Source organism: Candoia aspera, chromosome 1, assembly GCF_035149785.1.
Source record: "Candoia aspera isolate rCanAsp1 chromosome 1, rCanAsp1.hap2, whole genome shotgun sequence".
Lineage (NCBI taxonomy): Eukaryota > Metazoa > Chordata > Lepidosauria > Squamata > Boidae > Candoia > Candoia aspera.
Window position 1 is genome coordinate 14,010,604 of NC_086153.1, and position 27,789 is coordinate 14,038,392.

The 27,789-nt window shown below is 41.9% G+C and overlaps 1 protein-coding gene across 1 annotated transcript in view; it reads left to right on the forward strand.

Moving 5' to 3' along the window:
• The first annotated feature begins 4,523 nt into the window (after positions 1-4,523).
• The window catches only part of MYBBP1A (MYB binding protein 1a), a 62,073-nt gene continuing 38,807 nt past the window's right edge, over positions 4,524-27,789 (forward strand). Inside the window, exons 1-16 of the mRNA XM_063297696.1 lie at positions 4,524-4,747; positions 6,411-6,509; positions 7,223-7,306; positions 8,451-8,525; positions 11,368-11,475; positions 12,957-13,147; positions 14,056-14,223; positions 15,322-15,439; positions 17,697-17,980; positions 19,630-19,743; positions 21,620-21,745; positions 22,595-22,801; positions 24,341-24,446; positions 25,550-25,646; positions 25,868-26,022; positions 26,613-26,708. Of these exons, the coding sequence (XP_063153766.1) occupies positions 4,553-4,747; positions 6,411-6,509; positions 7,223-7,306; positions 8,451-8,525; positions 11,368-11,475; positions 12,957-13,147; positions 14,056-14,223; positions 15,322-15,439; positions 17,697-17,980; positions 19,630-19,743; positions 21,620-21,745; positions 22,595-22,801; positions 24,341-24,446; positions 25,550-25,646; positions 25,868-26,022; positions 26,613-26,708 (2,223 nt within the window). The 5' untranslated portion in view covers positions 4,524-4,552. The remainder of the gene's footprint in view (positions 4,748-6,410; positions 6,510-7,222; positions 7,307-8,450; positions 8,526-11,367; positions 11,476-12,956; positions 13,148-14,055; positions 14,224-15,321; positions 15,440-17,696; positions 17,981-19,629; positions 19,744-21,619; positions 21,746-22,594; positions 22,802-24,340; positions 24,447-25,549; positions 25,647-25,867; positions 26,023-26,612; positions 26,709-27,789) is intronic.

The following is a 27,789-nucleotide window of genomic DNA, read 5'->3' on the forward strand; positions in this document are numbered from 1 at the left end:
TGGGGCTTGGGGCCGGTTGTAAGCTTCTCCCCAGTTACCTGATCTAATTTAGAAAGGGGTGTAGAGAGAGGAAGAAAAAGGGTGCACCGTATTTTTTAAAAAAACGAGAAGGGCCAATAAAGCACATTTTCCATTAAGTGTTACGTTTCCCTGTTCAAAATGCACAGGCACAAGATCAAGAGGCAGACATGTGTACATTAATGAAATAATGAACTGTCCCTGATTACATCTCCTTTTGTGTTACTATTGTTCTACACTATTTTGTTGCATTCTCTTATTCATAAAACAGGTACCTTCTATTTTCATTGTTAAAAACAAGGAAAATGACTTCAATACAGGAATTACTTCAGTACAGGAATTAGTTCAATAAAGATGTCATTGAAAAGGGAAAAGGAAAGAAAATCATCACCGCCAAAATGATACACAAAGAGCCAAAAATGCTACTCTACTGGCCTTGAAAAAAATAAATGTGATCTCACTGTGCCACTGTTTAGCATATTACATTTGTGCTTTAACATCATTATCAGTTAATTGGGTTTGAGGGTATACCTTAGTTTTGCATACTAAATGACATCTAAAGTTCAGAAGGATGGGAAAAAAAATCTCCTAGTCCTTGAAGTCCTGCTGTCAGTCAAACTAGACAATAGTGGGACTTAAAAAGTTGTATTCTTTTTCCACTGGAATGTTCCTCAGGATCGTAGCACACAAGTATTATCCTTTCCCAGCAAATTTTAGGGTTTCTCCTCAAGCACGCCAATTCCTTCTCTTGTTTCTCAGCAGGATCCCCTGGGGCTTTGTTTTTGTCCATCACTCAGTTTTCAAAGGTTGGGGATGCTCTGAAGATACCTGCCTGGGGTTGGGGGTTGGACTAGAAGACCTCCAAGGTCCCTTCCAACCCCGTGATTCCATGAGATACACTGTTTCTCATGTAGGCATATACCCCAGCCCCTCTCCCTGAAGGAGACAGAAAATATTCCTTCCTTTTATCACAAAAAGCAGAACTAGGGACAGTTCTGTCATTCTGCTTTGCCTCTGATTAAAATCTAGAATTGGCAGGAATCTGGGGAAAGTCCAGGTAAATGCTGCATAACCTTTCAGAAAATTACTATTTCTGTAAAAATAGGTGAAGCATCTGACAGAAATTTGCATTGAATTTTGTTATACAAGTTACAGAGTTGAATGTTTAAACTTTTGTCTTCACCCATTCTTCAGACTGTATTCATAGCCTTATAATATTTCTGTAGGAACTTCTTGGTAATCCATAACATTAATCTGAAACGTTCTATCCCATCTCTTTTTTACAGAGGGTGTGAGGCAGTAAGTATTCATTTGTAGCAGAGCAGTACCAGTTTGGAGTTTGAGCAGAGCACTGAATTTTCTTTTGGGTAACATATTTTTTACTTAAGTTGCCAGTTGTACTATTATACAGTTTATCTTTTTCAACAATCAGTGCTTGCATTTTTAATATTTGACTATATTCAAGGGGGTTGAACATTTTGACTTTTTTAAAAAAAAATACAGTTTGACCTTTGTTATGAAATTGGTCTATCTCCTAAGGAGGAAAGACCTGAATTCTCTAGACCACACCTCTACACTATATGGCCAAGATATCATATTACTGTATAGAAATTATGTCAGTTTCACTTTTTGTCCTTTTAATAACCTTTATCTCACACACTGAGGTTAGGGGGTGAATGTCAGGGAAGGCACACTCCCTGGGAGATAGGGAGTGGTAGAAGGAACTATCCCAAAGCAGGAGGTGAGGTTGGGTGTGAAGACTAAGCAGGTTTTTGGGAGAAGAGCTTTGAGACCTTCCACCTTCCAGGTTCAGCCACCTGCTACACACCCTAAACCAGCCTTTCTCAACTTTTTGACCCTGGAAGAAATCTTGAAATATTTTTCAGGCCTTGGGGAACCCCTGCACATTCAGGCTCAAATATAGGCCAGACGTTATAAAATTAATATATTTGTTTCATGGGTAGGCCTGTATATGTGCATTAACAGTGTTCGTAAACTGAAAATAAAGAATGAAACTTACTTCTTTAATGTAAAGTTGTCCAAATTGAAATAATTTTTTTAATAAATTGTGATCTCCCAGGGAACCCCTAGTGACCTCTCACAGAATCTTAGGGTGGCACAGAACCCTGGATGAGAAACCCTGGCCTAAACAAAGCTGATCTTAATGTATCTGTCTAGCACTTTGAACACATTGCCGAATCAATAGTTCTGCATTGTTGCTGAAACTTAGCAGCCATTTGGAGTTTGTCTATGAAGGGGGTCCTGTATGTGGCCCAGGTATGAGTCACACTGTGCTAGGTGATGACTTGCTTAATAATGGTTTATATAATAAGCTACAATAGTTGGATTCACATAACATGCTAACCAAGCCTATGAATTACAAAACACAGTGGATGGATTCACACAACATAGTGGGACAAACCATTTTACTGCTTAATGAGTTGTATGGTGACTATTTGAATAAGACAGATTTTTAAGCTTCTTGAAGAGGGGTTGACATGAAAGCATCCTTGTGACAGTATTATTAGCCCTTTGCTCCAAATAAACAATTGGGAACCTTTAATTCCCTCTCCTCCTTTTGATTTTACTCACAGTTCTTAACTCCTTCAGCAGTTTCTTTCGATTTCCTCTAGCATGAAACAGGTATCTCTACAAGTAAATACTGAAGTAATTACAGGGATTATATTGAACTGAATAGTGGTACTGTATGCCTTCAATGAAAAATAGTGATTCATCCAATAATGATTTTAGAATTATATTTTGGGTGGGGATTGGAACAATTACCCTCCCCTCCAAAATCCTGAGCACAGATTTTCAGAACTTTGTTTAGTCAGTTAGAAAGACCCTCTAATAGCCCCCAATTTCCTGTAGAAGTCCACCAGATTTTTCCAGGGAGTTCACAAAGGACTAAACCCACAGTTTTTTCAAACAGTTGTTTGTCTCCAACTACTAGTAATGAGTGGTGTGCTGCTGCTTCTACACAAGGAAACTCAATTTCTAGCACTTTTTTACATGGTTCTTTTTTTAAAGGTTCTCTTTAAATGCTGGATGAGAACACTGTATTCAATCACAGCATCCTTCTTCCTGCAGTACCCAGCTAACACCCAGCATGTACCAGTATTTAATTCTCAGAGACGCTCTACCTGTACATGGAAACTCCATTCTTAACCAGCAAGGCTAGCAAGAACATTAGGAAAGTGGACTTCAAAGTGAGCAGAATGTTGTCATTTTGTGACCAACTTAGTGGGACTGTCTTAACTATGATATATTCAATTAATTATTCCAATGCTCCGGTATCACGTAACACTATCAACTTGGCCAAACATGAGGCTAAACTCCAGTTAGCTAGTTTGTGGCTCCACACTTTTTCTGAACCCATTTTTTGTGAGGACAGTGAATGAAAATGAAAATGAAGAAGTATCCTGCAAACAGCATAGGTGAACAGTGAATTAGATCACTTGGTAACCATTTTCTCATTTGAAATATTTTTAGCCTGCCACCTAGCCAAAAAGTCTTTCCCAGTGGTAGGAACCCTGCAAGCTGGTCATGCGAAAGTTGTGACACAAAAGGAGAGAGGGAACAGACTGGAAGAGGAAAAAAGCAGCACTAACGTCATCCTTGGTGGCATTTATTTCCTTCAGAAGAACGTCCTGGGGTTGCAGTGTCTCTGTTGTGTTCACGGATCCTGTTATCCTATGCCTAACTGTAGTTCATCCAAGAATTGGGAATTGGAGAGCCAGTTTTGTGTAATGGTTAAGGTGCTGGCCTGGAAACCAGGAGACTGTGAGTTCTAGGAAGCATGAAAGCTAGTTGGGTGACTTAGCCCAGACACTCTCTCTCAGCCCAACCCACCTCACAGGATTGTTGTTGTGGAGAAAAATAAGAGGAGGAAGGAGTATTAGATATGTTTGCCACCTTGAATTATATATAAAAAAGTCAGATGAAAACTAATAAGTGCCAACATTTACTCAACCAGAGAGCTAACAGAACGAGATGGGCTAAGTTCTCACAACACACTAGGCTAAAATGCAGTTTATCATCCTGTGTGTTATGTGAATCCAATTATCACAAATGAAAGCAGCCAATGCTCTTTTAGCTGGCCCTAGGGACCCAGTTTATCTCTGTGCACATTCCCTTAATCCTGTGTTTCTCAACCTCAGAGCCTTTAAGATGCGTAAGACTTCAACTCCCCGAATTCCCCAGGCAGCCGTCCTGGCTGGGGAGTTGAAGTCCACACATCTAAAGACTCTGAGGTTGAGAAACACTGGGTTAAACCGTGAAAGCCTGTTTCTCCAAATGACAGCCAGGTGAGGACCATAGGAGTTTGAGTTCCTGGCATCTTGAGGATACAGATTTGGGGAAGGGTCAGACGGACGCCGAAGGAAGCTCAATCAGACTCCAATCCAGCCTTCAAGCGAGAATTTCCACGTGGGAACGGCGCGAGGCAGCATTTCCTGAACCCGGAAGGGGAGGTTTCCACGTGCTTCCTCCGGTGCATCACGGGGGCTTTTCCACGTGCGCCTTTGCTACCAGCATGGCCGGAGATTGCAGCCCGAAGAGGGAGCAGGTTGTCGGCCGCCTTGCTTCGGCCTCGATCTCCCACCCGGGCAGGCTCCTGGGGCAGAATCGGCAGTTTCTGGACTATTTCTGGGACATCGCCAAGCCCGATCAGGCGATCCGTTTGAAGGCCACGGAGGGGCTGTTGAGCTACTTGCAGGAAAACAAGAAAGTAAGGCGTTACTCCTGGGTGCGCGGATGAAGGGGCCCCTTCACGCCTCCTCCGGAGTCACATCGACCTTTCTCTACGATGTTAGGTCTGAGGTCTTTAACCATTTGTTTAGGCTGCACTTCGGACGCGCTCAGAAGCACGCTTGCCCGCGGTGGCTTCCGGGTGTTCTCAGAAAGGAGTTGCCGGGAGGGGAAGGGGCAATAAGAATTGTCTTGTGTTTTCTTCTGTGTAACAAAGTAACGTTCTACCTCTCTCTGTGTGTGTATGTGCGCTGCCGCCTTGTGTTACACCTGTTTGTATCCGTATATTTATATGCACAGGGAAGTACTGGGTGGGCTGCATATGATCTGCTCTGGGTCGTGTGACCAGGAAAGAGGGGTACTTACAGTGGAGCAGTCAATACATTGTGTCCCGCTGCCCAGTTGCCTCTCCCATAAGGGTGCATTGGGGGAATTTTTTCTGGAATGCTTTTCTTGACAGTCCCCTGCCAGATCCAGCCCATTTTTAAGCTCAATCTTTCTTTGCTTGATTACTCCCCCAACCCCCACCACAACTGGTGTGTTCTGTTCAGTTTTTGGAGTTATTGTACTGTCAGATAGACAGTTGGAGTCGTGACCCTGTTTACACAATTTATTTCCAACACTCCATTAGATTGAAAAGAATAAAGAAAGAATGATGGTGTGACCAAAAAAAAAAGGTTTAGTTTAATTCTTCCTTAAGGTCTTTTCTACCCATATTTTGCAAACATCACGGCAGAGAAGCAGTGGAAAATGAATAAGCCGCTGCAATGCCACATTTGTAAAATTTGTTTTTAGTATTAAAACCCTGCTCTACAGTGTGGTTGAATAAAATTGAATTAGAGGAGTTGGAACATGTTAAAAGCCAAACAAGCTGTTATGGTGTAGCATGATTGGTCAACCCACTTTATATAGCCAATTGCTCTGTGTCATTGAAGCAACTTCAATCTGTAGAACCTCTACTGTAATCTGATACAGGTAGTCCTCACTTAATGACTGTTTGCTTAGTGATGGTCCAGACTTAAGATGGTGCTAAAAAAAGACTTACACCAGTACTCATGTTTACGACTGTTGTAGCATCTCTGCGGTCATGTTATCACGATTTGAGTGCTTGGCAACCAGTTTGCATCTATGACCGTCGCAATGTCCTGTGATCACGTGATCTCCATTTTCGACTTTCTTGGCCGGCTTCTGGCGAGCAAAATCAATGGGGAAGCTGCATGATTCACTTAATGACCATGTGGCTCACTTAATGACTGGTGATTCACTTAATGACTGCCACAAAAAGTCATAAAATGGGTTGGATTTGCTTAATAACCACTTTGCTTGGCAACCAATATTTTGGTCCTGATTGTGGTTGTTAAGCGAGGACTACCTTTATTGGAGTTTGCTATAGCATCTAATCCTATGTTTATTTTGCTGCCAAAGTGTGACTTTATCAAGCCACAATAAAAATAAAATAGTATTTATTAATTTCAGAGTTTATATCCTTTTTATTTAAAATCTGCAATGCCATTGCCATTAACAATAATAATATGTTATATACAAATTAGCAGATTTTTAAAGATAACCTAGAAGTTTGTGGGGTGTGGGTTGGTAATCCGTCCCACCTCACTCCCTTTCAGTGTCTTTTTCATTTCTTTTAGGATGATGAGTTTTTAAAGTACACATTGAAGCGCTTGATCGATGGATTGGGAGCAACTCGAGAAGTGGCCCGTCCAGGATTCAGTTTGGCATTGGCACAGGTTGGTGTTCCTCAGTGAAGAATATTTAATCAAAATGAAGCCCTGTGAATCATCGCTGCTGAAAAGATGAGCTAGTCCCTATTTCAAATTCTGACCGTGTTTTTTTTTAGAGAAGATGGCCTCTTGAAGCTTCCACTTTCCCATCTGCAACTTGGCTAGTTGCTTCATTTTCAGTATTATTATTATTATAATATTACACTATTTCCCATTTGCTCCAACTTCGTCCTTCCAGAAAATGTTCCAAAGCAGATAATAATAGTGTCAGAACAAATAAAAATACACATTAAGAGAAATCAACAAACAAAAAATAAGAACTTCTCCCTTGAGTCTGATATGGTTTCATGGACACTCCTGTCCATTTTCCTTTGTATCTGTTTTCCAGTACTTGTATATCACCACAGCTTCACATTTCTAGGTGGTTCTCAAATAAAAATCATATATATATTTTTTTTCTGGGCTGGCACTGCTGGCTCCAACCAACAAGATAGCAAGCTGGATGCCTGCCATAGTCCAGTGATATGTCAGCTCAGGCCGAACTTTCAGAAGAACAGAGTCCTTTTTACCCATCAGACAGCAGTTGTAAGTGTAGTCACAGGCTTGGCACAGGTCAAGAGCAGGAATCAAAAATATATGTTGCCCTTGTAAGAATGGTCCTGTAACTTATTCTGAATGTTCTGCGGCTTGCTTTCTTCCTATTTTTTTTTCTTTCCAAGGTATTGCAGGTTTTTGAGGAGCTGACTCTCTTGGCTGTTCTGCAACAGATTAGAGAAAAATATGATCTCAGTAGAGTGAAAAAGGTGAGCCTGTTGATTTGTTTGTGATTTCAGTTTCTAAGATTGTCCGCTCACCAAAGAGCCAGGGAGGCTTGCTGAAGGTTAAAAATAGGTAATAACAATCAATTAAAAGATGGGCCGACGTGGCACTTCCAGATTTTAGGCTGGGTGGGTCATCTCCAAACAGATGCAGAGACAATGGTCATTCTACCCAATCTGTCTCTGCCATGCCTAGTGGGCCTGAGGGGAGGCCCAGAATTTGTAGAAGCTTAAAAAAAAGTATTTTAGGAATCCCCCCTCCCAAATCTTGGGGAATCCACCATGTAATCTAACAAGACCTAAGTTTGCTTATTGGCCACCGAATGCTGGCTAGTTGATGGGTTGGACCAATGCCTGGAGGTTGTGGGAATCAGTAGCCTCTGAAGGGCGTTTGCTGAGAGATTAGTGGGCTTGTGCAGTTGGTTGGCCACTGTGAAAACAGACTGCTGGCCTAGATGGGCCAAGGGTCCAGTCCTGCAGGGCACTGCTTATGGTCTTCTGTTCCTATAGTTATGTCACTGTGGAGTGTGGCTTGCCATAACTTGCCATAACTTGTCTGACTTTGCTGCAAAAACTCCTGGCACTATTTTTCAGATGTTTGAAAGTGGAACCTATCTTTTTAAAGTATTGCTTTACTCAATCCACAAAAAGTAGTAGAAGTAACACCTCTCAGGAACACCTTAAACCAAATGCAGCTTTTTCAGAAATCCCGTATCACCTGTGAAGTCCAAGAAAAAGATTGCTTGGATTAAGATATTGCTGGACTCCAAACCACATTTTGCTTGTCAAACCTAGCTCTGTGCGTTGTCTTACTTTTTGTTGTAATTGTAGATGTCTGCAAAAGTATTAGTGTTTCAGGAGGCATGAAATAAGGAACAAACTGGTTTCTTAAGGGGTTTAGCCAACAGTTACAGCAAGCTTTGTTACTAGGAACTATTTTGCAGCCAAAGTATATATTGAAGGTCAGAAGTAGGTTGGGAATCTTAGTTGGAGAAGCACCAGCTAAAGCATTTGGGTATTTTAGAATCGACACTTTCTAAAGCTCAGATGTTTCCAGGCTTTTGTGACACTGTCTTCTGACCATGTTTGTAACCAACATTCTTGGTGTGCTGGCTTCCTGTCATTTCAGAAACTTTTCAGAAATGCTCTGTTTGGAAACTTTTTCGGAGTGCTAGCTCTCTTCCAGTCCAAGCGCCTGGCAAAGGTAATGTTGTAGAATTATTTCAGGTCTGCAATTTCTTGGTGCAGTTATTGAGCCAAATTGAATCAGATTAAATCATGCTGAGTATATTATACAAAATGAACTCAGTTTTGCAAAACATGTCTGCTGTGTGGAATATACTGATGTTCTCTGTCCCCAGGTGCTAGAAATTCTAAGTCAGATGTTTCATAATTACCTAAGGTTGCTCCTGTGATTTCAAGTTTGTCTTGGCATTCATAAGATCCAGAAGCTTGTTTTTAATGGCTTTTTAACACAGTTTCGAAAACGTACCAACTATTGAAATATAAACATGGACCATTATCCATTAGAGCAGATTTTTCCAAATGGATGTCAAATCAAATCAATTTTTATTCGGTCATAGACCAGCAATGCCAAATGGATGTCTTCCATGTAGGTTGGTAGACAAAACAAAAGCAAAACCCCAGCCCTGAGCATTATCCTGAAACAACCGAGTGCCATGGCATAGAAAAGATCTGTATGTATAAGAGCCATCTTTATTATAGGAAATAAATACAGATGTGTTTTTGCAAAACCATAAGTATCAAATCACAACGTGATTTCATGCACTGAGTAATCTCAACTTTGCGTATTGCTGCATCTACTATAGTCTGTGGTGTGTTAATCTACACTAACGCTGTACAGGTAGTCCTTGAGTTACGATGGTAATTGGGACTGTAATTTCCCAAAGTATTGAGGTCGTAAAGCACAATGTCACATGACCACATTGCTTAGTGATGGCAATCCCAGCAGTCCCCGTTGCTGTCATTAACTGAATCCCACCGGTCATTAGGCGAGGACCCACCCTGATCCAAGCCATTCCTGGTTGCTTGCTCCCTCCCAATCCTGAGCCTTGGTAAGGAAAGGGACTGCCTCCTCTTGAACTCCCCACACCTGCCTATCTCCCCCCATCTCTGCCCTTTTGGCTGGCACTGGGGCTGAAGTAGAGGCTGGGGGCCTTCAGCAGTCTCAGGTGGCTGCTGCCGCCCCCAGGCATCTACTTCAGTCCCAGTGCTGCCCCCGCCAAGGAGTGCTGCCTCAGGCCTGTGCCTCGCCCAGCCACTGCAGTCAGGGCCACAACTGGGGGGTGGCAACCAGGGCATGTGCCCTGGGTGCCATGCTGGGGGGGCACCAAAATGAGTGCTGGGGGGGTGCCAAAATGGGTGTGGAATCCATGTTTGCTCTGGGTGACACAGACCCTAGTTGCGGCCCTGACCCCAGTGCCAAGCACCAAGCCCTAGCTGCCCCTGCTGCCCTGCATTCTGCTGGCCCTGCCGCACCCAGCTGACCTTCACCATCTTCTTCCTCCCGCTCCTGACGAGGCAAATTTGAAGAAAGGTGGGCATGGTGGTGGCCAGCTGAAACTGCTGAAAGCTCCTGGCCTCTACTTCATTCCCAGCCCTGCTACTGCCATCAAAGAGTGTCACTGTGCAGGCGGCCAAAAGGGCAGAGATGGGGGGAGAGATAGGTGGTTGGGGGGAGTTGAAGTGCCCATGTGGTCATAAGTGGGGGCAGGCTGCCAAGCACCCAAATTTTGATCACATGACCGCAGCGGCACTGCAATGGCTGTAACTTTGGGGACCAGGCGTAAGTACCATTTGTTCAGTGCCACCGTAACTTTGAACAGTTGCTGAACAAATGGCCATTAAGCAAGGACTACTTGTATTATGCAATAAGATGTCCACAGTTAGGAGAAATAATATAAGAACTAATCTCCAGCCTGAACTCAAATATGGCAAACATACTCCAGAGTATATTTCAGTTCATATATGAAGCATAGTAAATGAGTTTTTGCTTGTTGTAGAGTTGTGTCTCCAGGTCAGATTTTATCTGAAGTAAGAGTATCTTGGCATTTGGCAGAGTCTTAAATTTGCTTTGTTATATAAATAACAAAGGGGGAGTGTCAAAAAAGAAGGGTAAAAAAAGTCAAGATGGCAGCCATGACCGTGTGACGGAAGCCCCATGCTTTTTATGTCCATGCCTGTGGCACACATAAAAAGGGGTGGGGCTTCACATGGTTGCAGCTGCCTTGCTCTTTTGACCCTCCCCCACAGATATCCTGCCTTCAATCATTATGTACTTCAGACCCCAAATTTGCACCCTTTAGACCAGCCTTTCTCAACCTTTTGACCCTGGAGGAACCCTTGAAATATTTTTCAGGCCTTGGGGAAGCCCTGCACATTCAGGCTCAAATATAGGCCGGAAGTTACAAAATCATTATATTTGTTTCATGTGTAGGCCTGTATATATGCATTAATAGGGTTTAAACTAAAAATAAAGAATGAAACTTACCTCTTTAATGTGAAGTTGCCCGAATTTGAAATATTTTTAAAAATAAATTGTGATCTCCCAGGGAACCCCTAGTCACCTGTTGTGGAACCCTAGTTTTCCGTGGAACCCTGGTTGAGGAACCCTGCTTTCGACACACTGGCTTGAAATTGAAACCAAGCACACCTGAAGGACATCAGTACCATATGTTTATATGACATTCATCCATCCATTTATTTTTTGTACAGTATGATCTTGTAGTCAATATGTTGTTAATCTGTGTGATGCAATATATGTAATTGCCTAATAGAGTGCCATACTATTGGCCATTCTTCTCCAGTAATGCCAATTCTGATTGGTTCATTCAGCACAGAGTTACAGGACCAGCTTGAGTTGTTGATGTATTGGGCCTTTCCAGCTAACCCCCCCTTTTGTCCAGCAGAGACTTGGTTGCACATTGCACTAAGCCATAGTTGCCTTATTCATGATTTGCTAAACAAATTGGGGTTAGTTATGTTCAATAAACTACATTACAAAACATGGTTTTTGGTCTCCTTAGGATTCCAAGGCTCTGCTTGAGTGCGTCCAACTTCTACAGAGCCTTTCGGAGCACCACACCCATCTGAAGGACCTCCCTAGGAAGACATTGGTTGACATTGTTTCTGAGGTAGGGAAGTCTGAGGAAAATGGCAAAAAAGGAACCTTGTTAAAAGTATTTGCCTCTGTAAATCATCTGTTTTTAAGGTCAGAAGGTAGAGAATGACCAATTATACGTACATATCATTGCTGCTTCTATTTACAGTGTTGAGAAGTGAGGACAAATAATTTTGTGACCACTGTGACATTAACAACAAATGAGAGAGAGATACTAATAGACTTAAGCAGAAAAAGATTTAGGCCATTGATCGTTATGCAAGGATACATGATTCCCTTGTTGCATCTTCAGCTGCTGTTCTTCGAGTTCACAGAGCTGTATACAATTTAAGCCCAGGGTATTTGAAAGAGTGTATCTTCCCTCTTATGAGTCTGCCTGCCACTTATGATCCTTGGCAAGAGGTCCTTCAGTCTTGCCATTGTTATCTTTGAAAACCTGCTGGATAAGACTAACACCCATCCTCGTTAAGCATTGTGTTTCATATAGTGACCAGCCTGATACTACTGGGATGCTCATAGACAAGAGAGGAAGACCTACTCCTCTCCCACTATTGATTGCAACTGGTATTTGAAGACTTATGCTCCCCGTGACCAAGAGGAGATACTAAGCCTTCAAGACCAATAGCCCTTGGCAGCCCCATCCTGCAGGAATTGATCTAATCTCCCTTTAAAGCCACCCAGGTTATTGGCATTAATGTCACATGGTAACAGATTCCACCAGAATTATGCACTGTATGAAGGAGTCATTCATTTTATCAGTTCTGAATCTCCCTTCAGTGAACTTTGTTTGATCCCTGGTCCTAATCTTTTGAGAAAGAAAGAGAAAACTTTCCCCTCTCCTTGCTATGTGTGACTGTTATAGCATATTCTATGGGATCATGCAAGAGAGATTTCTTGCTGGCTGTCCCCAGGCCTTGCTGTTCCTTGACAAGAAAGGCCAGGCTATTTCCCTGTCATTCTGCTAGAAGGCAACAATGCTTTATTTAGTCAGGCTGTAGGTTTTTAACCTGGTGCTGGTGATTGTGTTTTCAGCTGCTCTTGCCTTAGATTCCAGCTCTCTTTTCCTATGGTTAACCTCCTATTGCTCAGTTGGGAACTTCCAAATTTCCACTTGCGTTTCTGCTTTCTTAGTTTGAAATTTCCTCAGATCAGAAATTTTTGCCTCCCATTGCTCCGGAGCAAAGTTTCTCAACCTCGGGAATGTTAAGGCGTGTGGACTTCAACTCCCAGAATTCCCCCCACCAGCATGCTGGCAGGGGGAATTCTGGGAGTTGAAGTCCACACGCCTTAACATTCCCGAGGTTGAGAAACCCTGCTCTGGAGGCAGACTTGTTTATTGCGTTGATGATTAAACCCATCTGCCTCCCTGGCAAGGAAATGATTTCTACTGTGTGACATCATGGACGTAAAGGCAAAATATAAATGTACATAGATAAAAGACAGCTGACGTCTATTGTTCATACCACAGTTTTGTTTCTGGGGTATTCTTTCTAGATCCCAGAGGCTGTATTCGAAAAGGTGCTTTACGCTATCTTGGAAGATGATCTTACTGCAGCTTTCAGCACTCCTGGTCAATTGTACCTCCTGTTGGTGGGCATCCAAAAATTCCCCAAAGTTCTCCGACCAGAGAAGCTTAAGGTCCTCTTGGGCGCAACTTCTGTGGTCACAGCACAAAACATCCCCAGGTCAGTAAAACTAATGAAGCATTCGGGGAAACCGACTCCCTCATCCCAACCCATCATGCTTCAGGTTTTTTTTTTCCCTGGGCCAAGTCTATGGCAGATTTCGATCTTCCTGTTGAAAATAACTTTTTAACCAGAGACAGACCGTAGTACTGTAGTTCTCTTTCCAGGGAAAGGGCAATAAGGGAGGGGTAGAGCATATGCAGGTAGTCCTCACTTAACAACCATTCGTCTAGTGATGGTTCGGATTTACGATGGTGCTGTAAAAACCTACTTATGACTGGTCCTCACGCTTACAACCATCACAGTGTTTCCAAGGTCACATGATCACAATTTAGGTGTCTGGCGACCATTTGCATTTATGACTGTTGCATCGTCCCGCGGTCACTTGATCGCCATGGCTTCTGGCAAGCAAAATCAATGGGGAACTGCATGATTTGCTTAATGACCAAGTGGTTTGCTTAATGAATGCCACAAAAAAGGTCGTAAAATTGGGTCGGATCCACTTAATGACCACTTCACTTAGCGATCAAAATTCTGGTCCCAGTTGTGGTCATTAAGCAAGGTCTATCTGTACTTTGTGTTTAAATTATCCCAAGTAAGACCCCTGTGTCAAGAAGAAATTCTGCCAGTCCCTGACTGGGCTTGCACATTGTAGCAAGTCATGGATTGTTGAACTGTGGTTTGCTTGAATAATCTACAATTGACTGGGTTTACACATTTTGACTTGGCTCTGTGTATAAACCAGTTAGCTGAATCAAAGGTTTTGCTCAGCAGACGCCTACTTTCTAAATGATTCCTCTTGTTGTTTTGTTAGTTTTTTTTCCCCCTTCTTCTTCCTGGCAATAATAAAGGTAGATCTCTTTGGAAAATAGAAACAATAATGAATATCCTGTTGTTTTTCTCACCAGGATTGTGGAAGTTTTGAAAATGGCAGCCAAATCAGAGAGGAAAGATAAAGTTCTTCCAGCTGTAGGACTGGACCTGATGAAAGTGGCATTGAAGGAAGGAACCTTTGAGCTATTCTGGAAAGAAGCTGTAGAAAACGGGTTACTTAAAGAAAATGTTGGGCCCTGCAGGTATGTTGAAAGAATTTGAAATTATCTTTCGGTGAAACTGTCTTTCTGTCCATTTGGCTATTTCTTCTGGAGAATCCTGGGACTCTTTGTATTTAGTTAGGATTTCTCAGTTATGAAATTGGCAATGGTAAGCCAAAAAAATTATTGCAGGAGACAGGCTGGTATAGAAGCACCAAATATATGTCGCCTTTCCCTGTTTCTTTGTGTGCACATGAGTGATTTTAAGGAGGAGTTCATTGCAATGAAGTGAGCTGCAAAATCTCTCTCTCTCTCTCTCTCTCTCGTGCACACACACACACACACACACACAAATACTGCAGCATTTTTCTACTATTTAGAAATGACTTGTTCAATAAAATGAATGAGTAACATAATGAATGGGCTTAATACAAATAACCCTGCTGGCTAAAATAGGTACGGTACAAAATTACACTTACTCTTTTTTTCAATTCTGTCCCTTGTTCGTATGTACGTTACAGCATCAGACATGTTAAAATTAGTATGTTAGTTCCAGTGCTGTCATTCTCATGCTCACACTCACATTGAAGTGATAACCTATTTATTGATGTAAGCAATCCATCAACTGATAGGCCACCTCAATTGCAATAGCAACTTAAGGGTTTTATAAAATATAAATAAAAAAGAGAAACAAGTAACGAGTAACAATAATGTGACTATGATTCATGTCAGGAAAACAGCACAAACCATATCCAACATGTAACAGGGAATGGGGTGATAAACCACCCTGCTACAGAGCCTGCTAAAAAAACTCAGTTCTTTAAGGGTTTATGAACATACAACAACGCTGGGGCGATGCAGACATCGGGGAAATGTTCCAGAGGGCAGGAACAGAAGGTAACTTTATAGTTTTGGAATTACAGTCCTAGATGTTTAGTTGGGAATAAGTCTTTTTGAATTTGCTGAGTACATTTTAAAATGTACCTAAGTTTTCTCATGTAGCTGCAGTGGCTTTCTAGAGCATGTTCAGTCTGACTTCTGCTCCAGAACCAGTCCAGAATACTTACTCACCTGTCCCACACCTTTGTCTGTTGCTGAGTTTTGATTTCTTTTTTACCCTAATGTCTGTTCTTCTTTCAGCTACATGTGTTTTCGACTGCTGGGCAGTGTCCTCCCACTTCTTTCTCTTAGCCAGCTAAAGATGGTTCTTCAAGGTGAAGTTATGCGTCAATATGGGTTCCATGTTGTCACAAGCAAGGTAAAGTCGCTGTTTCAAGATCTCAGTGAGATTTAAAACTATAGGTAAAATATCCCAGGTTAGTCCTCAGCATTTCCCATTCAAAGAATCTCAAGGAGGAAAACAGAGATTGGGGTGGGCAACTGACCAGTCCCTGTTTTTTGGCCCCCACATACTTGAGATCAATGGCAAAATTTTTGACTTTCAATAGTGTGATTTTTAAAACAAAAATCTAGTAAAATAAGGATTGAAATGGATGAGTTAAGTATCTATGAGACAAACAGACCCATTTCCATCTTTACCTGCCACAAATCCTGCTCAAAAGGGCCAAATATTCCTCCTGCTGCTGATGTGATCATGTCATTGAACAGGTCCCTGTGGCCTTTGTAAAGCAACTAGATATAAATCTGCTCCTGATTGGCAACTAGATGCAGTCCGTGGCTGCAAAAATTCCTAGCCAGGAATTGTGGATTCTCTTTTATATGGGTAGTCCTCGCTTAACAACCATTCATTTAGTGATGGTTCGGACTTACAGTGGTGCTGAAAAAACCAACTTACAACCGGTTCTTGCACTTACAACTGTTGCAGCATCCCCGCGGTCACGTGATCACAATTTGGGTGCTTGGCAACTGGTTCGCATTTATGATCATCGCAGCATCCCATGGTCATGTGCTCGTTTTTGACCTTCCTGGCCAGTTTCTGGCAAGCAAAATCAATGGGGAACTGTATTATTTGCTTAGCAACCACATGGTTCACTTAACACCCACGGTGATTTGCTTAGCGACCACTGCCAAAAAGATCGTAACATTGGGTTGGATTTGCTTAATGACCACTTCACTTAGCAACCAAAATTCCCAACTGTGGTCCTTAAGGAAGGACTACCTATAATTGGGTGATCTTCATGAAACGGAGAAAGAATATTTTCATGAAAGAGTTAACTGAAAAACAACCTGTTCCCGCTGCATTGCTTTTGAAAACCATTCTAAATAGCAGAGAGATTGATGTGGGAGCTTCTAGTCCATTTTGTGAAAATTGGTCTTTTGTTCGATGTGCTTCAGTCTGGATGATAAGATGCTTCCTTTATACCGAGCCAGGACATTGGTCTGCTTGCCTATTGTCTATGGACAGATGTTCTTTGAGCTTTCATTAGATGCGTCCTTCTTTGGCCTACCTAGAGATGTTGACGATTGAACAAAGCACTTTGCCCACGCAGAGCAAATTCTCTACCACTGAGTATACCTCTTGCCTAAGGGAACTGCCTTATTTTTAATTAGGTCATTTTAGGTCAGTGTTGTTTACCATACTAGCCAACTTTGTTGGAATCTGACTCCTATAATTGTCAGCTAGCATGATCAGAGATTATGAGAGTTACAGTATAGTCTAAAATGTTTTAAGGCCAGAAGATAGAGAAGGCTTATTATCACCTTATAATCCCCTTTATCCCCTTTAAAGCCCTACATGGTTTGAGGCCAGGTTATTTGAAGGACTGCCTTTTCACAGTTAAATCCACCCGACTCACCAGGTCAGGGAGGCAGAGTATGTTACAGGTCCCCCACATTAAGGAGGTCCATCTAGTGGGACTGAGAAGAAGGGCCTTCTCTGTGGTGGCTCCCTCTCTGTGGAACATCGTCCCCACAGAGGTAAGATTGGCCCCCACCTTAATACTCTTCCGAAAGACCCCGAAGACACGGTGTTGCCAGCAGGCCTGGGGATCCCAGGTTGATGCAGAGCCCATCAAGTGGTTCGTTTGAATGTATTGTTGCTGCCAGGGGGGTGGGGGTACAGTGGGTTTTGTATTTGGGGTTTTATTTTTGTAAGCTGCCCGGAGTCACTGTGAGTTGGGAAGCCATATAAATCTCAATAACAACAACAACAACAACAAATAAATAAAATAAATAAAATTTCCACTTATTTTGACAGCAGCTCTCTGGTGTCTAACCCCCATTCTCCTTGCCTTTATAAAAGCTGTTAGGGCCTGGCCTTTTCCCCTGGCGTTCAGGTCCAGTTGAGTGGTGTCCCTTTTCAGTTGTTCAATTACCTTGTTTGGTCACCATTTTATATATTGGTCTCTGTGTGTATGTGTTTTAATGATGTAGGGTTATTTTTGTCACTGTTTATTTTTGTTACACACTACCCAGAGTTACACTGTTTGAGTCGGGCATCCTTATAAATGCATGAAAGCGAATGAATGAATGAAGGGTCATATTGGAAGATGCTAAGATCTTCTGTCATTAAGCCACAGTCCTCCCCATGCTCTTGCCCTGCCTGTGTATTTCAGCTGCCTGATAGGTTTAAGTTTGCCCCAGAGATGGAGGCCTACGTTGACTCATTCCTAGAGGGATGCGACAACCCTGAGAAGCAGCTGGCAGTGATGATTGCCTTCTCCACCCTCACCAACCAAGGCTATCCAGTTGTGCCCACTTTCTGGAAGGTGGTGAGGCATCTGCTTCCCACTGCACTGCTAAAGTACATTGACTGGCTGAAGGACACATTTCTCAATCCAGACCTGGACTGCTGTGTGGATTTTGCCACCAAGAGGCAGAACGAGAAGAGAACGAGCGGGTGAGCCTCTTTTTCCCCCCAGTGGGTGGTCGGGGAATATTCGCTGCAGAATACGCAGTGTTTGGAAGGTTTGGCTGAAGTCCATAGCTTTGTCTAACACATTGTGCCCCAGTTTCAATTTGTGTGTGTATTTATTTATTTGTCATATTTCTTTGCCGCCCATCTCGTAGCAACGATGCTGTCGCATGCTTGGGAGTATCTGTTTGGATGTTTGTGGCTTAGACAGCCTAGACAATTAGCTGTCTGTCTGGCCTTGGGTGAAGATTATGTGTAGAACCGCCTTCAAGTAGGACACCTTTTGCAGGTCCCACCATAGATATATTTAACATCAACAGCTAATGCTGCTTTCCGTGTAATAGCACCTGAGCTGTGAAACAACGTACTCTTGGAGTGAGGGCTGCCTCCCTCCTTGTTAAGAGATAGGAGGGAGCCTAATATATTAATTTTTCACCCAAGCCCTATGGGCTTTTTCAGAATTTTTAGAAGCATTTAGCTGGGCTTTAATCTGTTTGCATATATGAAATTTTGTAAACTGTCTTAAGCTGCTAATGGGGGAGGGCATCATATATATTTTAGAATGAGAGAATAAAACTTTCCCTTTATAACTACATGTGAAATTACTGACAATTGCCACGTTTGCAAATGGAGCTTGGAGTTGTAGTTTAAGTATGATTATTATTATTAATTAAATTTATATTTCACCCGATTTTCGGCGACTCTGGGTGCTAGTCTGTTATATCTGGGATTGATCAGGTTGAAAAGACTGCACTCTTTTTTAATTCATTTATTAGATTTAGAATCTACCTTTCTTCCAGGAGCTCAGGGTGGTTCTCCATTTCCTCATTTTATCCTCACAACAGCCCTGTGGGGGAGGTTGATCTGAGAGATAGTTATTGTCCAGTAACACTTAGTGATGTTCTGGAGGGCAGACTTGAACTGGGGGCTCCCCAGTTCAACAAATACCACACTGTTCAACAAATACCACACTCCCCAGTTCAACAAATACCCCCAACAAATACCACACTGTGTCTCAAAATAATGAAACTTCTCATTTACAATTATAATTCAGGCACATGCTGAAAACATTTTTATTCCTCTTAGCATTTGATATCCCATGATGAGGCAGTGAAACCTCAATTTAACAGACTTCCATTTAGCAGACTTTGGATATAATGAACGATATTTCTCTCCAGGTATCCTCCAAACTAATGGGCAAGTCGGTTGCATCTGAAGTAATCTGAATGAGCCATTAAATTTACATTAATTTAATTTTACAACATTTGGGCTATTTACATCATTTGTGTAAGGATGCTATTATGCAAATTAGATAAAAGGATGAAAATATTGTAAATCACTGTGATGAACATTCAGAAGTAGCAGATGCTCGTTTCCCCAAATGGTCCATTAAAACCAGGTTCCACTGTACTGGTCCATTATTCACAGTCACTCTTGTATAACTAAAGGGGATAATAGATTTTAGCTACGCTGTTGTCCTGCAAGCTTTATTACCCTTTGTTATGGTATCAAATTATTTTAATGTTTTAGGCTGCCTGGAGATATGCTGGCAGGACAGGCAATGTATAAAGATTTTAAATAAACATGTAATAACATGCAAGAGCTGTTAATGCTTCTCTCTTTCGGTTGATCAGTGTAACTGACCATAGCATCACACGGCTAAGGAAATGGATTATTGGCCGACTCATTGGAATCGCCGAACACCCTCAGATCAACAAGGAAGATGAACTTGTCATGGACATTTCCAGGTGAAGGAAATGAGATGAGTAGCCAGGGGCATTCACAGGAGGGGGTTCAAAAAAGTCAAGATGGTATCCCCTTAGATACATCTGACACAGCAGGGCAAGTTAAGGCCCTTAGCCTACTCTTTTTGAAGAAAAAAGAAAAACAGCTTAAAAAAATAAAACAATCTAAATGGAAATGAGTAATAATCGTGGAAGTTTGAGGCATAGTACAAAAATACTTAAGTAGCGGTTAGCAGTTGGGAAAAAAAGAAAGGGAAAAACGAACAAAGGGGAGGCTGCTTGAATGCTTTTTCTTATAGAAACATTTTTTTCTCTTTAATTAAACAAATAATTTTTAATCACCATATAAACCTCATCATTTGAGTACCCACTTCAACCTTCACCTCAGTGTAAAGTTTACGCAACAGCAATAATAATACCCATTTTAAAAAAAAGATCAATACCAACATAGATGAGTTAGGGATTGCACTGTATGTATTCTATCCCCTCCCCTTCTTTCTTTGTTTGTTTTTCCTTTTGCTTTTTATTTAATAAAAATATAAAATTATTGGGAAGAAAAAGGCGACCATATAACTGAAGCCCAATTCTTTTTTATGTGCATCACCTCTACAAAGGGGCTGGGCTTCGATTGCTCAGGGCTGGCTGTCATCTTGATTGTCTTTACTTCCCTCTCGAATGGCAGGCAGGGGCTGCTTCTACACACTTGCTGTGAGGGCAATTTGTGCTTGGTCTAAAGCATTGTACCAAAAGTACCATTTCACAACTTTGCCCACCAAGTGGAGAGCTGGACTAGCTTAGTAACCATTAGCCAGCATTTCTCTCAGGTGGTAATTATGGTGGCAACGAACAGGACCTGGTTAGCTGGCTGGTTTCTCTTCCAAGGCAGCCATTAAAGATCTGTCTGTCTTGAAAAAAAGTGAATAGCGCTTAACCAGCTAGCTGTTCTTAACTTGTGTATCGGTGACCAGAGTTCCTGTTTGTTTTACAATTCATATTCTTTCTAGTTGGATGAAGCTCTTTGGTAAAAATGTCATTTCTCCTTGTCAGGATACTGCCATCAACTGCCTTTAAATATTTCTATTCTTTTATTGGCTAACATTCAAAGAAAAGTAAGAGGAAAAAGTATGAAAATTATAAAAAAGAAACTAAAACTAAAAGCTAACTTTTCCAAGAGGGCTCTGTTTTCACCTTGCTAAATAAGATGCTACTGAACAGAATCTAATTTCTCTACTTGGCAGCCTTTTTAGGTTTTAGGCACCAAGTAACGTGTTTTCTAAAAAATGGCCAACATTTTGCAAGTTTGTGAATCACACAAGGTTTCAGTGATTTCATCCCCAGGGTCTCAGAAGAGCTACTGTATAAATGCTGAAAACTGGCAAGGTTTAGTGATCTTGTGAGTTTGGTCATTTTAATCTCACATCATTTAATTTTAGGGCTTGCTGACCTTTCAGGAATATCATGAGTGCTATGGAGCTATAGCCATTATTTTGTCAACCTCTGTTACAAACAAACCTCATTTGCAGAATGTGTATTTCTGTTCTGGTGTTAAGCTTACAATAAATGAGGACGTGAAACTAATTTCCAAACAAAACCCAGTATTCTTGAATCCCTACCAAGCTTCTACAGATTTTGACAAGGTTTATGGATTGTGCTAAGTCATAAAATGGTTTGTTTGGTTTTGGCTTAATGTGTGTGGTTTATAAACCATGACATATGGCTGAAGGCTGAGTAAATTCAGCCTGTTGCGGTTTATTCACAACCAGCCACGGTTAAACAACGTGTGGCAGAGCCCATGGTGGGAACTGTTTCTGTTTAATTTTGCCTGTCTTCTGGAAAGGCTGGTTTCCATTGTGTATTGAAAAGACTCTCACTCTTCCAGATTCTGCTTCTTTCATGCATTTTTTGAGACCAAGAAACCATTTTCGAAGATAACGGAAACAAAGGTTTCCCCTGGAGTTCCTCTGAATGAACAATCTCGTACAGTAGCTGCAGACTCATTTTTCAGGTATCAAATGTGGTTTCTTTCTTGCTTGGCTCACTGGGAAGACTAATAGTGGTGGCTATGTTAAAATGTTGAAGGGTTGCTTTAGGGCTGGGAAGGAGTTTAAAAAACCCCACTGAACCATGAAGATCAGTGGGCGGCTTTGGGGTAGTCACTCCCTCCCTGGCTAATCCCACTTCACAAAGGTGTTGTGGGGAGGAATCATGCACAGTGCTTTAAACCCAGGGAGGAAAAGCAGGATGTAGATATTACAAAAATATATGAAGGTGCTGGTGGTGTTTGTTTTGGATTTAGTTTTTTTATAATGTGGCAGGGGATTTTAGAATCTTTCAACTTGTAATTTTGGATATTGTTCTTAGCCATTAGTCTGCTATGTGGAATTGCAGAGTATGACGTTTTAGAAAGAACAATGATCACAGGTGATATCTCAGTAAAAGCACAGCAACTATAGAACCAGGAGAAGTACTATACATTCATTCCTTCTCATAGCAAGTTGAAGGAGTAATTGTCAAGAAAATTGCAGCAAAAATTGGAGTCCCTGAAAGATGTAAGGGGATGTGTGCCAGTTCTAGGGTGTATGAAATACAAAAATGCTGTTTTAAGAAGAGCAACAGGGCTATTCCCTGCCCATCTAGCAATGACCATAGTGACACATGGAAATATAAAAATGGAGGGTGGGTGGGATTGTAGAATTATCTGTTGAAGAACGTGACTCTCTGTTAACCCTCATCCAGGAATGCTTAAGTCAGGAGAGAAATCACGTGGCAGTATTTGCGCATTTTGAAGCACGAAAACTGACCTTGAATCTGTTGTACTGCAGAGCTATTTTCTTAATTGCTATTTTCTCTGCAGTTTGCTTCAGCATTTGAATACAATGCCTGCCCTGGGAGACTCAGCTGAAGCAGAAGAAATGAGGAAGAAGCACCTCCATGGTTTGACAGCTAGTGGGGAGCCCTGGATCCACTGTGTTGTGCAATATGCCAACGTCCTCCTTTCTCACCAGGAACAGGTTAAGATGGTGGTTCCATTTAATGATGAAGAACAACAGGCTTGGGACAAGTAAGTTGTCCTGCATGGCAGAGATCCCCAATTTATATGGAATGTTGCAGATTTTATTTCTCTCTAATAAAATGGCTGCCTTGGTGACATAGCCAGTTACAAAGCACCAGATTGCTAGCTACATATCTTCTGTGTCCTCTTCTGCAACAAGGCATTCCCTTCCCCAGTATGCCTGCTTACCTTTGCTACTTTTTTTGGCAGGTGGTAGAACTTCAGATGAAGTTCTGGACTGTAGCCTTCCATCATACTTCTTTCTGAGAAAGCTTATAGGGTCCGTATAGGACCCAGAGGTATTCTGGAAATGAAAATAATACTGGAGTCTGGTGCTTTAATTAGTAGCATGCCATCTCTCTCTCTCTCTCTCTCTTGAGAACTTTAAAGATTTTTTTTTTCTCGAAGGGGGCAATAAGTCAAATAGGACAGGGACTGGCAAAGGTCAAGGGAGATGTCTGTAGGTGTATTGTCCCCCCCCCCCACATTCCATATTGTATACACAAGAGTACAGGGTCTTGCCGACAGAAGTCAATGGCAATGGGAATGATCTAGCCCTTGCAAGGAGCAACTGGAGCATTTAAGCAGTTGGATGGTATCAGTTTAGGGTACCTAAAAGAAGGAGAGACTCACAATAGAACAATCTCCCTTTTACATGTAGTCCTCGCTTAGCAACCACTTATTCAGCAACTGTTCAAAGTTATGACGGTGCTGAACAAGTGGTACTTAATGACTGGTCCTCGTAGTTGCAGCCGTTGCAGTGTCCCCATGGTCATGTGGTTGTGATTTGGGCGCTTGGCAACTGGCTTGCAGTTACAATGGTCGCAGCATCCTGTGGTCACGTAATCACCATTTGTGATCTTCACTCCTGGCTTCTGACAAGCAAAGTCAGTGGGGAAGCTGGCAGGAGGTCACAGATGGTGACCACATGACATCACGCTTAATGATGTCACAGGATTTGCTTAACAACAGCAACCGGAAGTGCCGGAACTGCTATTGTAAGTTGGTATGATCACGTGACATCATGTTTTACAACTGTTTTGCTTGGCAATGGAGTTGCTGGTGTCAATTACTGTTGTTAAGCAAGGACTACCTGTAAATGTAAATGAAGTCCCTGCATGTAGAAATTGGTCATAGGAAGACTAGCTTGTTCCAACTTATCTATGATACTGAGGCTTTCATATTGTTCCATCTTACTCTTCTAGGCTCCCAGCCATTCCAGATCACCCAGGATGGGGTTGGTGGGTGGGACCGAATGGTTAACTCTTTGCTTGCCATCAGTATTCTCATTTGCCTTTGCTGAGTGTTTGTAGCTAGTTTTCCACAGCCAGCTCAGACAGTCAGGGCAAAGACACAATGCTTTGCCATCCTCCTAATGAAAAAAGAAGAAAAGGCTGGTCCTTTGACTTTATGCTGATTCTGTTTAATTTGTTGTCTTTGCATCTTACCTTATTGCAAAAGTTCTGAGATTCCATGACAGCAGGTGGTGCAGAAATGAAATTGAATGCATAACTGTTGGGTCTCAAACATGTTGTTTCCTTCTCACAGGATGTTGCAGACCGTAGGAGCCCTGAAAAAAGATAAAAAAACCCATAGCATGAAGACCTCTGCCTTCCAACACCTGCTGCTGTTAGTTGGTATTCACCTCTTCAAGGTAATGTCAAGCAGGCCAGAAGGCCTTTGGATGTAGCTCTGAATTCACCCAAATTCCCAACTCTTAGTAATAATTTACATGCGGTGGAGAATAATTTGTTGGTTAGGAATTGTAAGATTCATTTGCTCCCTGGGTTTCTGTGACAATTCTGTAACCTCAGATGTTGGGAAAGGGGTTGAGCTGATAATTCATTTCTGGTAGATTTCAAGGTACTTTTTTTTCAGTGTCCTCCTCTTCTATCAACCAAACTGCTTCCAGTCACACTTGCTTACTGCTTACCTTGCTTCCTTGTACTTTTTGGGGGATGTCTGTAAGTGGTAGAGATGTACAGAATGCACCATGTAGGAGTGATCTGGCTCCAAAATGTTCTTTTTTTCTCCCATTAAACAACTGGAATACTATAAACCATTTGTACTAGGACAATCCACTTCTGTAAATCCACAGATCAGCCTGTTCCAGGGAAAAATGGGAAGTTCCTGGAGAAAAATGAACGTTATGAAGAGACTTTCAGTGCAGAAAGTTTTGTATCTTTCTAATAAGAGCCTGCATTTGCTGCCCTCCTCCCCTGTGGCTTTCTGCCTGCGTGCAGAATAGCACCTTCTGCAAATCTATTTCCTCCACTCCTCTTAGCTACTTAGCTAAGGTGATGCCTGCTCCCAGTAAACTAAGCCTATATTGCCTTTCTATAAATGCTCACACAGATGGATACAGTACTCATTGAATGCTCTGATTAGTCATTAGTTTAAAATATTTTCATATATAAAGCAAGCAAACAAAATTTCCAGCTGCTAAATTTGAACTGCATCTCCAGACTTCCAAGCCAGTATCTGCATCAGTATTATGAGAATATGGAATACCTACCATACCAGGTTTGCAGAATGCTTTGGCAATTCAGTTTTAGGAAATTGGAAGCTCTTTTTGACCGTACCTTCAAATCAAAGGAGATTGTGGTATCCAATCTTAACCTATTTTATATGCAGAGAGGAGAACTTTGTATGTAGCCCTGAGCTTTTCGCGAAGAAAAACAAGATAAAAATGCAGCCGTAATAATACTAACGGGTTTGCTTTCTTCTTTCCTCTTGGATCCTGCAATTCACACACAGTCTCCAGCAGAGTGTGTGAACCTTCTGAACGATCTCCAGAATTGCATCAAGAGGGCCTTTGATGAGACGCTCAAGAAGAAAAAGGCAGTTACAGTGGGTGAGTTTCCATCCCAAGTTGGCTATAATAGCCTTCTTGACTTCGTGCCTTTCAGTTGCATTGGGATGATAGCTTCTAAAATTTCCAGCCAGCGCGATCATTGCTGATTTGGAGATCTGCAAGATGCCTTCCCAAATTATCTGGAGGACATAAGATTTGGAAAGACTGGTCTGTAGACATCAGTGCTGATTATGTGGTTTTATTTGTTTTGCTTTGCTCAGGTGATGAAGAAGAGCCAGCATGGGTTGAAGTGATTGTGGAAGTCCTGCTTTCCCTCCTAGCCCAGTCTAGTGGGCTGATTCGACGGGTCTGTAAAAATGTCTTTGGGCTTGTCTGCCAACACATGACAAAGGGTGCCCTGCAGCTCATCCTAGACGTGAGTTCTAGCTTTTGAGGGGTGCTTGATCCTCTGTCTGGAATGTAAGGCCTGGGATCAGGGCAGCCTAGGTTCAAATCCCCATTTGGCCATGAAGCTCACTGGGTGATTTGGTTCAGTTGCTTATATCTAAGTAGAAACATATTTACAGGTTTGTTTTGAATGTAAAATTGGAGAATGGGACAGGCCTATGTTGCCCTTTGAAAGAAAAGGTGAGAGTTAATATGATAAATAAAGTGCTTCAACAGCCAGACATCATTATAGAAACTTTAATTAATGATTAAATATTTGTATGCTTGTATATGGATGAATTGATCTTGCTGAAGGGAAAACTTGCATTTACATTGGGGAGCGAGCAGCCTATTGGCCGTGCCAGGAGTTGTTTAATGCTATTTATTAATTTCATGGCCAAAGACTAAAACAAACCAGGTGTTACTAATGTTTAGCAGCATCTGGAAGACTGCAGGATCCTCGCCTTGATTCATCGAGGCAAACCTGTGTGGTAGCAGGCATGGTCTGAGAAGAAGACTGCTTTGTGTCTCTTCAGAGGTAACATGTTGGAATTTGATAAAAGTAAAATTCTCCCCAAGGTTCTGGATCCGCAACATGACCAGGATGAAGAAAGTGCTGTTGTCGTAATGGAAGAAACAGAGAAGAAGAGAAAGAAATTGTCACAAAAAGATTCGGTAACTCCTATTACTGTGAAAGAAAGTTGTCACACAGTCAAAAGTCAACAACCCAATATTAGAATAGGCCGCAACTAAAACAAGGAACAGATGGAAATTATATCCTGCCCAAAGAGAATTGCTTCTAGCCCATCACATAGACAGGTGGGAGAAAGAAGTGCAAACAGTTGAATATTGGTTGTAAAATAAATAGAGCTTGCATTTGATATCGCTGCGGGTTAAACCGCTGAGCTGCTGAGCTTGCTGATCGGAAGGTCGGCGGTTCGAATCCGCATGACGGGGTGAGCTCCTGTTGCTAGTCCCAGCTCCTGCCAACCTAGCAGTTCGAAAACATGCCAATGTGAGTCGATTAATAGGCACCGCTTGGGCGGGCAGGTAACGGCGTTCCATGTAGTCATGCCGGCCACATGACCACAGAGGAAGTGTCTATGGACAAACGCCAGCTCTTCGGCTTTGAAATGGAGATGAGCACCACCCCCTAGAGTCGGACATGACTGGACTTAATGTCAAGGGAAACCTTTACCTTTACTAATCTCTGGAAGTCTTTCATGGTGGTTTTATAGTTTGGCTATAATATGTGAACCTTCATTTATCCTGGGAAATGGATTCTTGCAGTATCTTGCTTTGTCATCCGAGAGAGGCCTAATAACTATGTTCAGTATAATACTGATCTCATACCTTTATATTTACTGGGTTTCCACAGTACTACCACGTGGTTTGTAGAATGAACCACAGTTGGCTAGGTTCATATAAAATGCTAAGCCAGGATATAACAAGTCATAGTTAGGTGAGTCTTGTCCAAGGCCGTCTGCTTTCTTTGAATTCTTTTAGTACAAAGAATGTGTGGGTGAATGTGGCAAATGTCCATTGGACTTGATGTGATAGTTGACTTCTACTTTGGAGTATATTTATTGGTGGATAAGCCAACTTTCTCCAGTGTAAGGACATAAGCAGTACTCTCCTGGATCAGATCCCTAGGCCAGCAGTCTGTTTTCACAGTGGCCAACCAACTGCACAACGTACGCCAACCAGCTGAACTTAAGCCTTTTAATAAAACATAATTAGTCTAAAAAAGTGCTAT